Here is a 17736-nt window from a genome sequence, read left to right as displayed (position 1 = left end):
GGAGCAACAGTCTTCTCTTGTGTGTTGCACTGACTGGGAGATAAAAACCAGGTTGTTTGAAGGTTATATTGCACAGTTCTAAGGAATAGTAGAGACAAACAGGTGACCGGGAGGGAATTGGCTGTTGAGGTTTATTATACGAGTAGTGAAGTGGTGTCTGCTGTGCGGCCCGGCATTAAAAAAAACAGAGCGCCGCGGCATTGTCTGTCCGGATCTGGAGCCGACACACGGGGCTGAATGTGGGAGAGAAGCCTCCTCTACGAGTCCAGAGAATCAGCTGGAGAGCAAACGAGAGACAAACAGACAGACGTGAGAACAGAAGAGATAGGCAGAGCTAGAATAAATATAATTTCCTTTTCCTCTCATGTACCGTGATCCAATAAATAGAGTAGCAGGGGAAGCTACACACAATTACACCCGTTGCGCTAATCTTTGAATGGGCTATACAAGTACTTTTTGCATGATGTTTTGATGTGAAGCACTTTGAATTGCCTTGTTGTTGAAATGTGCTATACAAATGAACTTGCCTTTGTTTAAAACGCTGAAACCTCCTCCTGATGCAGCTTTGCAAGTAACTGAACCACGGGGCGGCACAAACAAGCCGGCTGTTTGATCTGATGACATCCACACTGACGGCGTGCATCAGTGCGCAAAACCATTATTTGTGAACTTCTTCATTATCTCAGTGCAGATAGAAAATATCTGTTGGACTGGAAACTGTCCAAATGATTTATTCAGACGTGCACAGCGTTTCCTTCTCCCTACCTTCCTGTGGCGGATCAACACTGATCTCCTCCGTCTCCTCGGTGTCCTCCCTCGGCTCATCAGTGTCGTCCCTCATCTCCTCGTCTGCATCCTCGTCCTCTTCTAGCTCGCTGGCAATGAGTTGGCGGGCCAGCTTGATGTTTAGGCCCTCATTGTAGTGCATCTTCCTCATCATCTGAAAATTTGTCTTTTTGGCTGCAGAGGAAGAGAGAGAGATATATATATATATATATTTTTTTTTTTTTTTAATCGCTTTAATTTGCCAAAGCAATGATTGAATGCAGAATTTAGAGTGGTTAAGTATACTTCTATTATGAGTCTACTGATAAAAATCCTAGTTCAACATTTGCATCATAGTCAACAGATTTGTTTTCCTACATTCATACATGGAGGCAAAAATATTCTCCTCCATCTCTATTGTTCCTGACAAACCTATTTTGAAAAAAGGGGCCAAACTCCAAATGGGACACTTATTTTAGTAAACAATAACTTGCACGTGTTTGCTGCCACCTCGAGATGGATGGCAATTGTACTAAAATAGGGTAGAAGGAGGTCGTGCACAGACTTTATAAAAGACTAAGAAAAGTTTTGCTGGGCTCTATGTGAGTGATGTGCCATTGACATATTTGGGATTTTAATGTGTGCACATCTGTGACAGGTGGAGATCCAGAGTAAACAGTGGCATTTATGGTGAGGTTTATTCAAATGAATGAACTCTCTTAAGTTTTGATTTGAAATTAAGAGGTTAATTTAATCTTGGCACTGCCAGACAGCTCTTTAAGTCTTGCACAACAATTAGCAACTACTCTCATTATTGAAGTAAACAGAGTGTTAAGTTACTTTGGACATAAAATCTCCAAAAAAGACAAATTACTTTCCAAAATAAATCACTTAAGTCAAACAAATGTGTTTTACGTATTGTAGTTTAAAGGGCCCCATAATTAAATATGGACATTAGAACAGATATATTGTGTGCTTGTATATAATATGTCTTGTATTTTCTGTTGACTGAACAATAGGACTAAACATGAGAAAATATTTGATGTAAAACAATTCTAGTCTTCACCTGGAACTCAAAAATGTCCTAAAGGTGGGACAAGTTGGCATGATTAAAACTGTGGACAAAACATTGCTGAGGCTACAGCTCTGCAGTGGAGTGTATCGATCGTCTTTGCAGTTTTCCAGACTGTTCTTTTGCTTTTACTGGCATATTTCAGAAATAAATATGAAACAACGCGAGCAGGCATGCAAAACTGTTCAAATTCCTGTGTGTTTGTACATAGAAGGTCAGCAGAGAACAGTCAAAAGCATACTGACTGTGCGTACGTGCGTGCACTGTCGCTCTACATTTAGTCATCTCTTGCAGCTGCAGAGGACACTTAGTTTGCATTAAGGTGAACTGGAGGATAATATTACACTGAGACTTCATAGATGAGGGCACTAGTAGGTGTGGATGTGAACAAATTTTATAAAAAGGAAAAGAATCGCCATGTTAACCTTGTTCTTCAGGACTCAGCTCCTCTTCCTCCTCCTCGCTGCTCTCTTCGTCTTCCACTTCTTCTTCCTTCATGAAGCGAGGTTCTGAGCCCTCTGCAGCCACCAGCCTTGAAAAGATAACACACAGAGAGGAAGGGATAAGAAATATAAATGAGTTGCCTCTTCACAGTGTTTGAAATCCCAGTTTTCGACGTTGCGTTACGACCATATTTAATTACCAAAGAGAGACAGGAGATAATCAATAGCTTCTCCTAAAGTCATTGCGGAGAGACTTCTGAAAAGGCCCATCATGAGAAACAGGCATGGGAGGAGATGGAGATATTTAAGGCAAGGGGAGGAGAGAGCAGGCACAGTGAGAGGGCAGAGATGTGAGCATGTGCGAGTACTCAAGCATGAGATAAAAATAAGAAGAGTTACTATCCCCGTCTCTCACACTCTGAGAGCTTTAAAAGCAGAGGACAAAAGAAATAATGGTTTATAGCTCAGCGGATGGTAGACAATTGGTGCAACTTACCCCGGGGGGGAGGCTCCTATTTACTGTACTACTGCTCTCCAACAAACTGGCCTGGCGGAAATAAAGACAGGCAGCAAGAAAGCCAGAAGGTGGAAGGGATGCAGTGAACTAGAGACGAGGGAAGTAAAGTGAAGAAACGCATAGTTGGATAAGTGATGTATAAAAGAGGAGACTGAGAGCGGATGTTGGAGAGATTTAACACGAGGACAGATGAAAAGAGCAGATGTTGTACTATCTGCAGGTTTAGTGTAAAACAGTGGAAAGCGCTCTGTGTGGAAGTACACAAAAGCAGCTAATTGACAAGCCTGGAGCTGATCACTATCCTCTTTGTGGCGCAGACTCAAACTAGCTCATCCAATCCCTGCATCAATGCACTTACATGAACGCGATGGCCCACAGCAAATACACTGCTCAAGACCGCTCTCAGTGGCAGACATACGGTAAGGCTTTTCAGGGCGTTATTTGCCTTTTTGTGCTTGTTTTTATGTGATTAACTTATTTGATGAAACTTCTGTTCTTCAGCAGGCACTCAAGTTTCTGGTAACTGATTTAAAAAACAAAGAGCCTTCATGTTAACTTACTGTATCCAAATTAGTTTAATGCATATTGTATATATACAGTAAGAAGATGACAATATCTTGCACAAGTATTTGTTACTTCCATTTTAACTCCAAGTGGTTGTAAAACTGCCCACAAGTGTAATCTTTATCGAGATTTCTTTCTTTCTAGGATGCTCTGTATGTAGCAAAATAATTAAATACTATTCAACCATCATGCACTGTGGAAGCATCGATGAATTTAATTTAAGTTGAAGACAAACTGCATCACACAAAACTGACTGCTATTTTTTTGTAGTACATAGATTCACAAACATTTCTTGCATTGCATGACTTTTACCCCCTGAAATTCATGGCTAACGGGAAACACCCTTTAACTCATTGTTTGTTGATTGGCTATTGTTGCTGAGAGGAAAAATGCAGGAAGCCTTTCCATGAAAACAGAGAAATGTTGCCAGGCGATGTTTAACACAAAACACACACAAACATGGGATGGATCATGTCCGTGTGGTTTATAATATATGGTAATGATTGTGTGTATGTTATGCACATAATAGGTATATGATGGTTTTTTTACAGGTGTGTTTCTGAGTTACTAAACAAAAAATAAATACACAATCATATTAGGACCACATTCAAACCACTGTGTCTTGTGGTAACTTTCTGCCTGTACAACTTTGTCCAGGAGGCTGCAGTTGATCAGCTGCTCTATTACCACCACTAACTGGGAGGTTACAACTCCCTTCATCCCACTACTGCCAGTGGTGTATGCAATATTAGAGGCTATAATATACCAGTAGCCAATATAATAAATATAGGTGAGACATAAGATGGCACTGCGGCCTTTTAATTAGTTGTAATTAGTTGTCCAAAGTGTTTCTTTGTGCAATACCTCAGTAAAGTGGTCACTGACGTCAGAGGCTGTACAGTAAATACACACTTATCCATTATTGTTACGACACATTCTTGTTGGAGGACAAGGACGTTGGTACGAGTGTATTCAGGTGTGGCTTATCTGGGCTGCACCTGAGCGCATACATAATTTTTCTCCCTTTTGGAGGTTACCTTTCTTCTTCATTAAAAAGCTAAATAGCTACAAACTGCACCAGCAACGACAAAAACAGTGAACAATTAAGCTGTTACAGCGGTCAACCAAATCATATTTCCTTTCATAGCTTGCTTTCCCCCCTTTCTACCACTCTACTTGGTTTGTACACGTCTCCCTCTATGCACATTTCTTACTTTGATGCCAGGTCATCAGCTGCAAGTCCACTGTGGCCATCCGAGTCACTCAGCGCCCCTTCATCATCTTCGTCCCCCACCATCCTGAAAGAAAGCAATTAACCGAATAAAAATAAGCCGACAATGAGGCAAGAGATTGAGAAGGAAAGGAATAAAAGACGCAAACAGATAACCAAACAGACAAGTTGCCAGAGGGGATTATGGGTAGAGAAGAAAGCACAGCACAGGGGGAAACGTAGACAGAAAGAGTAGCATGAAGAGAGAAAGGGGAAAGGTCTGTGACAAGGTCAACCTTCCTCCAGCACCCTGGCATATTGGATTACAACCCTGCTGAGACACACACCAACATAACTCTCCCACACTGGCACAATTTAGAGCCCGAAATTGGCTATGCGATCATTTAAAGGGTACATTCTGGAGTGTTACATGTGTATTCTCTATGGCTTTCTTTTTCCCGTAGATAATATAGTGTTACAAACCTCTAGTAAATGAATGTCTTCAGATAGCTTATATTGCCAAATATAACATTTGAAATATGTGTAAAAGTGATTTAACTGAATCTAATTTTATCAATTGAAACCTTCAAAGGGACATTTTTTCAGAAGGCTCTGACCTGTTGTAAGGTGTGCTGGGTTCATCTATCTTCATCAGACCATAGTCTTTGTCAGCCGGATGGTACGTGGCCAGGATGTTCATCTCATCCCATTTCTGGGATTTCTTCCTGTAAACGGATCAAAGAAAATACAGTGAGAAGGAAATGAGGGCTAAATGGACGACACTCCATTTGGACCACTGTGCACCAGCTACCCACCCGCTCTATTCCTGCAGGGAGAAGAGCTACTAGATTTAATCTAGGACTGAACGTGCCCCACTTTTCCCTCTTCTATTTCACTCTATTTTGGGAAAACTCTGCACCAATTTGGTTTCTGAAGATTCTCGGGAGTTGACATGGTATTTGCTTTCATGTCCATGTAATCCAGGACGGATGCGAGACCTTTATTCACTAAATAAGGGCATGAGCGAGAGGTAAGGCTGAACGGCTGTGAGTGAATAAGGCCAAAAGTCAAACAACGGTCTCATTTGGTACAAGAGAGTCAATTTTTGTTCCGCTCCCTCTGAAACAGACCTGTTCCTAATCCCCCAAACGGTTCCATTCGCATCTGGGGGATAAGGCTGTCACCTCTGCATGCTTCGCTGGGGCTTTTTGTTCAGAATTACTCTAATCCTTGCTGCCCCTTCAAATCCTGAGAGGAAATGAACAGAAACAAAGACTAAATCAGCATTGAATGCTACATTTAGCTTGAGTGGATGACGCAAGGAACACCTGCCGTTACAGCACAGGAAGTAGAAACTCACAGAAAAAAATGCATAGTTCACTGCCGATCTTTTTTTGAGAACAAGTTTGTCATTTTGTGTCATTTAATTTCTGTAGCCACACTCTCCATATTAAGCACTAATTTGTTGATTTTGTTCTCCTCTTTTCAGTTTACTGAAAGCCTGTGCAGTTTTCACTCACTAGAACAATATTTACTTACATTTTTACATTTTTTTATCCTCTTAAATTTCAAAACAAACTAAGCTGAACCCTACAGCTACAATTCCAGGGCAGGGGATATTGGGAGTTATGTGGCTTGGGTTAAACCACCGCCGCTCTCCCTGGACTTTCCTGCCAAGGTACTGTAGATCAGTCCTGACATTGTTCATGGGACTAAAGATCAGGTATCATGGGAGACAGGCTGGGGCTGGGTGATGCTAAATTTGTCGATAAGTCAATCAATTTGTTGGTTGCGGATGCTCAAGTTGATTCCCTGGATGCCCCACTGACTCTCAAGAGTTCACTTTGTGAACTTTATGTGCACTCAGAGCTAAATTAGTGGATAAAAAGACAGATCCGAGTCATATGTATACCAATGACTGAATGCCAAATAACAGAAACATCTCTTCCGACTAGGATTGCAAAGGACCAGGAAATTTCCCAAGGAAAGTTGAGATCGGGTATTTTGGATATTTTGTACTATTGTTGATAGAACTTGAACTTATTTGGAGGGAAAATACACATAATAAGCAATACTAGGTCTTATGGCATGTTTTGCTTAAGGTATGCACATTCAATTTAATTGTAACCATGTACTGCATTCAGCAGTGCACTCTTGCATCAAAGATCATTTGCAAGCATCCCGTTAAAACCGGAAAAATCTAATGTTCAATGACAGTACAACATAACATTAAATGAATCAACTCATTTAATGAAAGAACAACTCAACGGAATTGTTAATTTTTTTTCTTCATTTCTAGTAGAAAGGTTCACAATTACTTCTGCTTATGAAATGGTCAAATTATTTTCTATGCGCAAATGGTAGTTTTGGCCAACATTCATGTACATTAGTTGACACGAACTGGCACAGTAATGAGCTGCTGGCCTGCTTATGAGCAGCAAGGTAACTAGTGGTTTGAGAAACCAGTCTGTAAACAGCCAACAGGCCAACATTGTTCATCCTGATGAGATGTGCTTGACCAACATACTGAACATGCAGAACTCATTCTATAAAATAAGATACCTTATTGGGTGAATTTGTGTCACTGGGAGAATGGGTGTAGAGCTTCACTCAAAAATCACAAATCACAATCATGATCTATTTCCACCAAACCGCTATGGTCCTTAAATCCAATCCAGTCCACTCACTCATTCAGCGCAAATCATCACAAAAACTATAATGCCATGATGAGGCACCTGCTACTACAAGGGGGGCAGAGGCGGACGACGACGACTACTAGAACCCACTGAATATAGAGCTGTTTCTCTTATGTGATGATGACTATCCCTCGAGGCTGGCGACAAAACGCTTCAGGGAAACTCATTAAATAGAGTGAGTCATCATTGAGAGCTGAGCTGTGCTATCAGGTAGCATCATCAGAGAGTAGTGAGGAAAGGTCCAGCCCCGGGCGCTCCACCACTGCCTGAACACAGTAACAGTAACAGCAGCACGGACATGTTTTACAGTGGAGGCAGTGGCTGGCCCAAAGGCACAGAATATGCTGCTTCCACGTACTGCATCAAGCAAAACGTTTGCCTGGGTCCAGACCTTTGAATCGGCCCATTACACTGTGGACAAGTGAACAATTCTGTCTGATATCAGGCAGAAAAAGGAGAAGGGAAGGATGTCAGTTCCAGACACAGAGAATTGCTCATTAATGTTATCTGTGTCCCATTCCCAGCCAAACAATCAAGCATTATCTAAATTATTGTCATGTCCTAAAAAATTCAACATCAGTTATCAACCTTTGGTTGAACGTTGCAGATTTCAAAATTATCAAATGTAAATTATTTATTTTTAATTAACCCCACACCATTTTTTTATGTTATAAATTAAGTAGACTATCTTCTTTCTTCTTTTACCTAAAAATAGTAGAACGTAGATTTGGTATTACTTTTTTCTACTTTTCCCTATTCTATTTTTTTTCTTCCCTCTTCCTCAGACTGCAATAACTAGGAGTAGATTTATGACTAATACGATTTTATAAGTGCTTGTCAGCTGTCCAAGCTTTAGAAAGTACATTGTGTCATGACCTTGACTTGTTAACACTGCATAAGTGTGATTAATGTAATTAAAAAATAAAACGCATATTACAGTATTTCACTATTCCCCTGATTAAATATTCAATGACACCTGTATTGACAGTTAATACCTGTAGTGCTCATAACCATGTAATTCTCTCCAGGTTTTTAATTATATTATTGTTGTTGAAGGCCAAACAAGCTGGTACATGCCCTGATGATGCTCTGAAACACTCATTAAAATCCATCAAAGTGCATTTAAGAAATTGGAGAAATATAAATAAGAGAGACTTACTGGTGTATAGTAAATGTCCACCATGACAGAGATGATAAAGTAACACAATTTGTGTAATTTAGGGGGCAGTTTTGGCATGGAAAGTGCAATTAAAAAAAGGAGGGAAAAAAAGGAGCGGAGTAGCAGAGTAATGAGGAGGCATTACATTCTCTGGCCACATCAGAGGTCATTGTCATGGTAAGGTCATGATGTGGGGGAAAAAGACAATGTCTTGTCTATGCAAGAGATTTTCCCTTTTATACTGACAAGTAAAAAGTATATTCGGTGAAGTAAAACTAAACTAACTCAAAAGGACAAACAGATGCAGCTAAAATAATTTATCAAGATCAAATGCTTTACTTTAACAGTAATATATATATTATATAACCCACCTCTGCACCAAAGGCTCAGAAGATACTTAATAGAGACATAATTGTATTACTCAGTTTACTACCTTGTCCAAAAGCCAAACGGCTTTGTCATTGTAGATTAGAGGTGTTCAGACACCTGTTGATTCTGACTGTCAGTTCTAGATTCTTCATCAATACAGAAACTGTATTCATTGTCTGAGCCCACAGTTGGCCTCAACTGACCTGCACACAGGAGGGTTAAATGTCGGAGTGGTCTTTTTCTGTCTGTCTACAAAAAGTGAGATTCACTACCTGCCAGTCAAACTGTCCATCACATAGTCAGGAAGAGGCTCACAAGACAGTGAAGGAGCGATTGAGTTTCATGGAAGCGTCCATGAATTATATATATAGCTGTGTGAGGCCTATACATCACTGTAAACTAAATAATGGTGGGTGATTGAAGGGGCAACAAAAGGTGGCAGTCTCTAATGAGTTTAAAAAAAATTATTTAAAACGTGGCCAAGGTCTTACAGTGTTTAAGGAAATGAATCGGAGCTGTAAGAGAAATAAACAATTGGCCTATGTGGGCTCCTGTACAATCCACACTTCCAATACCATCATGGAATCATGTATTTGTCAATTTCTTATTTTGACATCTTTTGTAGAAAATACAATGGTTACACAACAAAATGGCTTGCATGTTCAATGGTCCATCTCGGCTTTTGTTAAGTTGACATCTGCAGATTTTGATTGTCTTCACTCACTAAGAACTCGTAAACTGAAGTCAAGCTCAATGTGAGCATTGCTGTCTTAAACAATGGGAGATAAAGCTTGCCAATCATTAGGTTTTTTTTGTGGGGAAAAGAAACTTCAAGAGAACTCCTTAGTATGCACAGAGCCAGAGTAGTGAAGACCTGCCAAAGTTGTAGTGTACTTGACAGGGGATGACACTGAAGAGTCATTGTCTTATCAAATAAAATGCTGACTCACACCGACATGGGGCTTATGAAGCATATCCCAATCAAATGTCATAGGGAGCTTTACAAAATAACTAAATAAAAGCAAGAAATTATTCAAATAAGTGTGCGAATAAAAATATATGTAGTAGTGTGTACATATTTGAAAGCATGTACTCTTTTATTGCATACAGTCATATGAGAGTCTATGTATTTGCTTTAAACTTAGAGCTGACAGTGGCAATATGGCACAGCATGGACAGCCCTTGTTTTTCTCTGTGGATTTGGTGCTTGGCTGCGTGCAGGATCCTCCCAGAAAACTCAATTATTCACACTTTGACTTTAACCAACCAACGAATGGCTGGCTACCTTCCAAAGTAACTGGTAGGACACAAAGTATCATTTTTAATTTGATATACACCATGTGCTGTATCATGCATGTTGATCGAATGATCAGAGGCATCACATTATTACCATGTATTTTTTCTAATGACTTCTAATTTATATAAAAATAAATTTAAAAAAAAGGTTAAAATCTAAATATGATTCATCTAAATTATTCTACTAATGAATCTACTGCCCAAGCCAACTGTTACAGTGGGAAGAATCTCCAGCAGCTTGCATCAAAGATTTTGCAGCATTTGGCAGGTGGGTGGTGTCATTCATCACCCTGACTATAAATCAGACCTAATTAAATTCATGTAAAGCCTTAAAAGCACTCATATTTTTGGGCATCTATCTTTGAGATCAGATTGGCATATTTTAAACCCTGTTTTTTTTATAACAAAGAATGCTTTCTTTTGTAATAGTTTCCAGCTTGTGTACTCAAGTGCACTTTGAAATGCTCAAACAATGGTTGGATTTGGATAAGCAACACATTAAGCGTGAAAGAAATGCCTGTGAACTAGCCTTGCAACCTTTTTTGCCTCTAGTAGTTTTTACCCAGTTACTCACAGGACAGGTGCGATCACAGATGACGTACATAGCTTAAAACATCCAACGATGTGATTTTTTCACAATTTTATAGAGCCAAAGCTATACAAATAATGCAAAGTAAAGTATTTTTGTGTTTTAGCATTTGAGGTTGTGTTTAACCTTTTCTTTTACTAATCTTGTCATGACAAAAGATGCTCCCTCATGTCTGCAAATGGCCTTATAAGGCAACAGCATCATTCAGGGAAGTCTACACGGCCAGAGTTTCCATGGGGCAGAAAGGAGACTGCGAGGAGGATGTGGGAGAGCAGATCTCTGAAGGACTGGCGATCAGAGGCAATATGTCTCGCTGCCACAGTAAAAGTGTCAGCGTCAGTATTATCAATGCATAAGAGAAGAAAATCTAACTCTTATCAACCCGACCCTGAGACCAAGCACCATTAGACAACAGAGCAGCGGATTTAGCAGTCCCAGGGAAGTGTTCACAATCAGCACATCTTGAGATCATAAAGGAGCCTAGTCCCTCCCCTAAACTGTGAGACTGTTTGCATTGTATCTCCTCTGTGATATTCTTGACGTCATCTGAGATGATCGAACACGATAGATATTTCAGTTGGGCATCCTCTACAGCTATTTGAGAGATCTAAACTATCATCCTGGCCTACATCAGGATGAGATGTTTGAAGAGCAAGGTCAAATTTCCTTTGACATTTGACCTATTAGGCATCTAATAGGTGTCTGGAAAAGGGCATATGAGATGTGTTTAGGAAACAGGGGATTTGACAGCATGTATACATATAAGGGTGAATAAGGGTGAACAGCAGTCTTGAGATGGTTGTAGAAGTTGAAGTAAAAGCAGAGGTGGGTGTAAGATTATCATGTCAGAGAGGCGTATTTAACAGATTGCTGCCCCTTTTGACCCAGACTGGTGCCAGTGCAAGCCTGTAATGCAGTTACTAGTGTCGGATCGGTCAGTTACTAGGGTCGGATCGGTCAAGTGTTAGTCACTAGAAATATAACTTGGGGGACACCCAGCTTTGCTTTGTTTACCCACTGGTTTGAGATTTCAATCTGAATGACTCACAGCCTGTCAAAGGCTTTGAGCAACACACATTTTAACATTTTTAAATAAAAGTTTAACAAACAGACAACTCTTTGTTTTACAATTTATGCCAGAAGTGCTTATCTTGTGCAGAAAACCAATATTCAGTCAGTGTTTGTAAATTACAGAAAGCCCACATAGTGCTGGGTGTTTACGTTAAGGTTAAGCTGACGTCATGTTATTGAGGACATGCCAAGCGGGGGTAAACAACACCAACGTTAACGCCAATGTAGGTGTCAGTTTGCCCCATAACGTTACTGTTCATCGTTGGCTGGGGGTTATCGCTGTTAAACACTTGATAACATTTGTTTTATCACCCCAATGTAAGGCAAGTCGTCCGTACAAGTTTTTTTAGTTTCTGGTATATTCAACGTGAACGTTAAAAACCGTTACAATCTGAAACGATTGGCTAGTGAACGAGCTAACTTGATGAGCGACTTCGAGCGACACACGTTAGCTCTCGGTTACACATGCCATCAATATTTGTAGCGGGGGTGGGGGGGACCATATCATAGTCACAAGAAGGAACTAGACAGTTTCCACACAGAAAGAACACGTTGTTTACGAACGTTACCCGCCGAAAAGAGTTGACTTTTATGACAGTAGCCAACAGGGAGTAACGTAGAGATGCTAACAAGTGTTTAGCTAGCTAAACGTTACCCGGGCTACCCACCCCGCGACGGCCAAGCAGAGACAACTTACTGTGGGTCATCCTCCGAGAGGACGGGGGCTTGTTCAGGACTGTCTCCCGGTTCTTCTTCAGGCAGGGATTTGACGTTTGTCCCGCTGTTCTTGTTTTTCAGGATGCCTTTCATCGGCCGGGGAGATGCCATTCCCACACGCTGACTGTCGGACCGGCTGGCTCAACTATTTCTCTTCCACTGATTTTCCGATTCTGTGATTTCTGCGATTCAATTAACGTTCCTTAAGACGGGGTCGGTTCTAAACATGCTCCTCGTGAGTACTCAGTGCTCTTTCATAAACTCAGTGTAAACCTATGCAGGATTCTACGTACACTGGCGGTTCTGCATATCTAGCTACTCTCCGGTTGTTCACTGACTGGCGGCTGGCGGGGCAAGAGCACTGTCAGTACTATGCCCACAACATCGCGAGACTTTGATTTCAACGCGATTTGACGTCATCAAACGCTGCCTTTTTGTCATCGGGAATTTCTAAGTTATAAAGGAGCCATTATGCCGTGTGTCTTATAATAATAATAATAATAATAATAATAATAATAGACAGAAGCAACATCAGTATTTTGGGGGACGTATGTTGTATTTCAGAAAGTAATATGAATGCAGGAACCCTAACACAAAAAGGAGGAGGACCAAACTTCCATGAGGGCATGTGGTGTGTAATTCATTATAAATCTAATCATCCTTTGATTGATACTCCACCACCTATAATTTAAATATGAAACACTCATCCCCTGCAGGCCTAAACACGGTGTTGGCCCCTTCATACATAATTGAAATGAAAAATATATTTAACAAAATGTATAGCTGTGCAACTACACACAGTGAAAGAGGGCAGAAGATGCCGTTGTTGGTGCTCTATACACTAGTCCTTATTTGGACTTTTGTCAACACAAACACACAAAAAACAAAAGTGCATTAATAAATCCTTTCACTTCCTGTGTAAAGCATGTCATTGTATTTGTATAAATCTATAATGTCTGTTTATCACTCTTTCTGTGAAATGCAAAAAAAGCAGAGATTTGGCTGAGCACAGAAAGACTGAGAGGTTTCATTTTCAATGACACACTAAGCCTGAGATACACTCCTCAGTTGTCTCTCTGAAGGATTCTTTGTCATTCGCAGTTATTCAGGCAGCCAATGGTGATGGGAGATCCATGAGCAGTTGAGCTGCTGAGTGACAGATCTGGATGGGAGTGTGGACACGCTTCCTGATCAGGGTCCGTGCTATGCTCAGCTGCTTCAACCAGGGCTTCTCTGTGAATGTACTGCATAAGAGAAACATGAATTACACACAATAGAGTAGAACTGACATGTATAGCATTTGAGTAACCTCTATAAGTTACTAACCATCATCACAATCTGCAGTAATTATATAAATGGCTTGATATATGCAGCAGCTTTAACTTACTTTGGCCAGTTAAAGTGGTCAGTTAATACATCCTTACAAAACCTAAATTAGCAACTAGCAACAGTCAGGATTAAAGACCAAAACAATTGTGTGGTGTATATAATTTGACTGGAAGTAAAATACATTTGCCTGCATTTCAAGATGGCGTTTATGAAAGCAAGCACAATGTGTTTTTATTGCACATACAATGTAGAGCATAAAAGATAGAGACCTGGCTACAGATAAGCAGTATATGGCTTTTTCTCTTCGTGTTCGGCCACAGTGGTGAGAGATAGACTCCAGAGACGCAGTCAGAATATGGGAAGATTTTGACTGATGGGATGGAATGGGAATGCTTTCTCTGGGGATTGGCAGAAGTATAAACTTGCTCTTGCATAAACAGTGACGATCCCTACAGATTTCATCCAATAAGACATCTTCTCTGCTTTGGACATGTTGATTATGCTTTATCTGCATGAAGTCACCAGGGCTCACAGACTGCAAGCCGGGGAGGTGTGATACTAGGTTGCGGATGGGAGGTAATGGCTGCAACGCTTTGGCCTTGATTCCTCTACTTGGTTTGGTCGCAGCTTTCAAGGGTTTGGAATACATATTTGGCTGGTTGAAGCCATCCACCAGCAATGGATCCCCCACCCTGGCTTTGAACGCAGCACTGTTGTACTGGCATCGATTGGAGGCTGCCCTTTTCCTCCCTAAACTCACCCAGCGTTTTATCTGGAGGTAGATGTGCATGGGCAGGCGTATGTTTGACAGGGATACTACTGAGCACAGCTTGTCGGCTAAGTAGCGGACACAGTCGCTGTGACCATGCTGAATAGCAACTTTCAAAGGGTCCCGACCACTAGGGTCCAGACAAGCTAAGGTCAAAAGGTTTCTGCTGATGAAGAGTTTGAGGATGAGAAGCTGGCGGTTCTCTGCAGCTGTGTGGATGGGACACTTTCCGATGTCTCGATGGGAGGTTTGGTGGCACCACTGGCGGTACGGATGGACCCCCACTGGTTTCTCAGCATGCATCCCCCTCTCCAGCAGCCAGCCAGCCAGATCTAGGTGGCCTAAAGCGGCAGCAATGTAGAGTGCTACCTTCAGCTGAAACCTGGATAAGAAAGTATAAAGATTTATGTTTGTGTGTCAATTTGCATGCTAACTCTTAAAATTGCACGACAACAGTTCTGTCACACTTTTATTCATGTAGGGAAATTCTGACCTCATTACAGGCTTCTTTTCTGAGAGGTGACTCTGGACTGTCAATCTGTGGCCCAGGAGGCAACCCCGGAGGAACTGCCCCCACCCATCCCACGTGTCCAAACGAAGAGTAGTGCCTTTATTTAAAAACAATTACAAATTAAAACTTTGTGGATTTTAAAATAAATCAGATTTATTCCATTTGTATACTTTTTTTATTTAAAATGTGTCTGTGTATGGATTTGGAGAGGACCGAAAACTAAGAGTCTCAAAAATATAGTGCAACACGGCAACTTGTTTTTTTATCCATGTGAAAGTGAAGCTCTCTTACATCTTGCTATACCTAATACACAGTCAGCTAGAAGCAAATACATTATATCTAACTTTTCATTGAATCAATTAAATGTTCTTAGACTGTTTTTTTTTAGCTGCACAGCACTCACTGTGAAGATGCACACACCAACCACATCGACAATAAGCAGGACATACCCTCTTCAATGGCGTAGTCTTGGAGTTGGTTGCAGTCATAGAGTTGCACACCAGCAGCTGTGCTCAGTCTGAAGGTGCTGACGGGGAGGCCACTTTGCATGGAAACCACAGTTTTCAATCTAGCAACGGACATGTGCAGAAAAGCCTCACTCCCCATGATTGGTAAGGTTTCTCCTGTCACACCATTGAACACACACATCGCAGGCCTTCGTTCACTCTGAAAAATAATTATAAATGCCTTATTTTATTTCATAAGATTGTTTAATACATAACTTCTTTTTTTATGGTGTATTGTATTTTTGTTTATAGTAAACAAAGACATGAATTTCCTCAACACATAGATCCGGCTTTAAGCTCCGGTGGCAACAAGTATAAACCCTTCTGAAGTGTTATTGAGCAAGAACTTCTCACCAGCTCCAGGAGGAGACCTTATAGGCCGTTTCAACAGAATTGGATTACTAGGCAACTGTTTGGGTCCATGTCTACTTTCTGTCAGCGTATGTCATTCACATACATTGCAACAGGAAATAAACTTGGACACATTTGGAATGTTTGCAACCGTGAAATTGTCGATGAATTAAACAATTGTCGGGGTTAGATTCTCATAAAGAATAAGTGAATGTGTAAGTTAGAACGTTGGAGGGGACATTACACTTTTATAAAATATTTGAACTGATTACAAAATTGTGGCATCAGGTTTTACATTTTTTGCATAAAAAAAGTGCTTTGCTGTATAATGTATTTTAAGGCTAGCACTGCCCTGCACCCATCTGTTTGTATACAGTTAAACATAGATAGCTTCTGAAGTGTAGGCCTAAAGATGCACTTCCGCATCCTCCCTCAATGCGCATCATTGTAAGCTGATTGTATTTACTGCAAATCCCAAAATCTCTAAACCCTTTTCATGTTTTAATACCTTTATCAGGCATCGGATGGCACTGCCTCTTGTGATGCCCACGTCGCACAGAGCCCAGCTGTCCTGCAGCACTGCACCACCGTAGCTCAGCTCCAGATAGTGCTGCTGTTTGTCATCTGAGCGTTGCACCAGAAAGTTATCCTACCGAAGGGGACAGAGTGGAAATGTATGGAGCTGGGACAGAGTACTCACCAAGAAACAAAATTCTGGATTGATCGTGTTCAGTGTCTGTAGCAGCATCCGCTTCTCTGTCTGAGCTGAATAAAAAATGTCTCCAATGATGGAGAGATCTAGCTTTTTCTTGACATCTAGCATAACTAATAACTAAGAGATAACTAACAGTTGTGCAATGCATAGTATTTCACCATAAGCAACAGTATAGCTAAAAATGTAATAAATCCATCAAACTGTCTCTTTTTCCTTCCAGCAATACGTTCAAATCATCAGGCACATTTTAAAAAGTATTTCAAACTAAAATTAAGGTCCATTAACCCTGGGCTACTACTGTAGATTTTTTTTTACCTTCACCATCTGCCTCATGGCCCCCACAGTCTGATCTGAAGGGACATCAATAGGCTCACAGGAGCCCTCGGTGCAGATAAAGACCTTCATGGTTGGGACAGCCGTCCTCCAGTCGTTTGGCTCCTCTGTGGCGCTCTGGTCGACCAGAGGAGTGTGTGTGGTGAGTTTGTCAGAAGCAAAGTCATTGTAGGGAGGGGCCTGGGAGTTGGGTGTGTAGAGTTTGGGGAAGACACACCACTTTCAAAAGTGGAATTTAACAAGTTGACAAAAAACAAAGGGATAGTTGCTTTCAAAAAGTGTCTAAAATGCTATAGGTGTACAGAAGTTGATTTATCTTGTTGGCTTGGTGATGTGGTGTTTTTAAATTCAATTAATTTGGGTTTTGAAAAGGTTTCTTTACACATACTTTTCTCAATTCTCAGTCTGAGCCATCAAATAATGTTGAATAAGAAAATCTCAAAGTGCAAGAAAGACGGATACAATGGATTAAAAAGATACAAAATATGTTGGTGGTTCTATAGCAAAAAACAACACACAAGGAACTGGCCATGGTATAAGGCTACATAATAAATATGAAAAGTTAATACTCACTCTCTGACTTGTACTTAGACATGTGACATTTAGTATAAAAACAATCATAGTACAGCATTATACAGGCCTATCGATCTCAGCATTTGAGAAATGTAATAAAATGTTGTGTTGCATGTGACAATTTATTGATTTGGTCTCATCTGTATGCCTGATCTGCTTCTGTTTTTACAACAGCAATGTG

At 40.7% G+C, this 17736-nt stretch overlaps 2 protein-coding genes across 2 annotated transcripts; both read right to left on the bottom strand.

Moving 5' to 3' along the window:
* Positions 1-257: 257 nt before the first annotated feature.
* On the bottom strand, positions 258-12579 carry ppp1r2 (protein phosphatase 1, regulatory (inhibitor) subunit 2; the record flags this gene model as incomplete). The annotated part of the gene is made up of 6 exons (XM_079220768.1): positions 258-277; positions 766-960; positions 2263-2369; positions 4576-4659; positions 5189-5296; positions 12449-12579. The coding sequence occupies 6 exons, from the start codon at positions 12577-12579 to the stop codon at positions 258-260; spliced, it is 645 nt and encodes a 214-aa protein (XP_079076894.1).
* Positions 12580-13107: 528 nt separating this feature from the next.
* LOC306738845 (protein ANKUB1-like) lies at positions 13108-17085 on the bottom strand. The gene is made up of 7 exons (XM_079220767.1): positions 16965-17085; positions 16443-16583; positions 15527-15743; positions 15060-15174; positions 14330-14948; positions 14067-14167; positions 13108-13712 (listed from the first exon to the last, which is right to left on the bottom strand). The coding sequence occupies exons 1-7, from the start codon at positions 17052-17054 to the stop codon at positions 13574-13576; spliced, it is 1422 nt and encodes a 473-aa protein (XP_079076893.1). The 5' UTR covers positions 17055-17085; the 3' UTR covers positions 13108-13573.
* Between the last annotated feature and the right edge of the window lie 651 nt (positions 17086-17736).

Source organism: Taurulus bubalis (genome assembly GCF_910589615.1).
Source record: "Taurulus bubalis genome assembly, chromosome: 7".
Classification (NCBI taxonomy): Eukaryota; Metazoa; Chordata; class Actinopteri; order Perciformes; family Cottidae; genus Taurulus; species Taurulus bubalis.
This window is presented reverse-complemented; position numbering and strand designations above follow the sequence as displayed.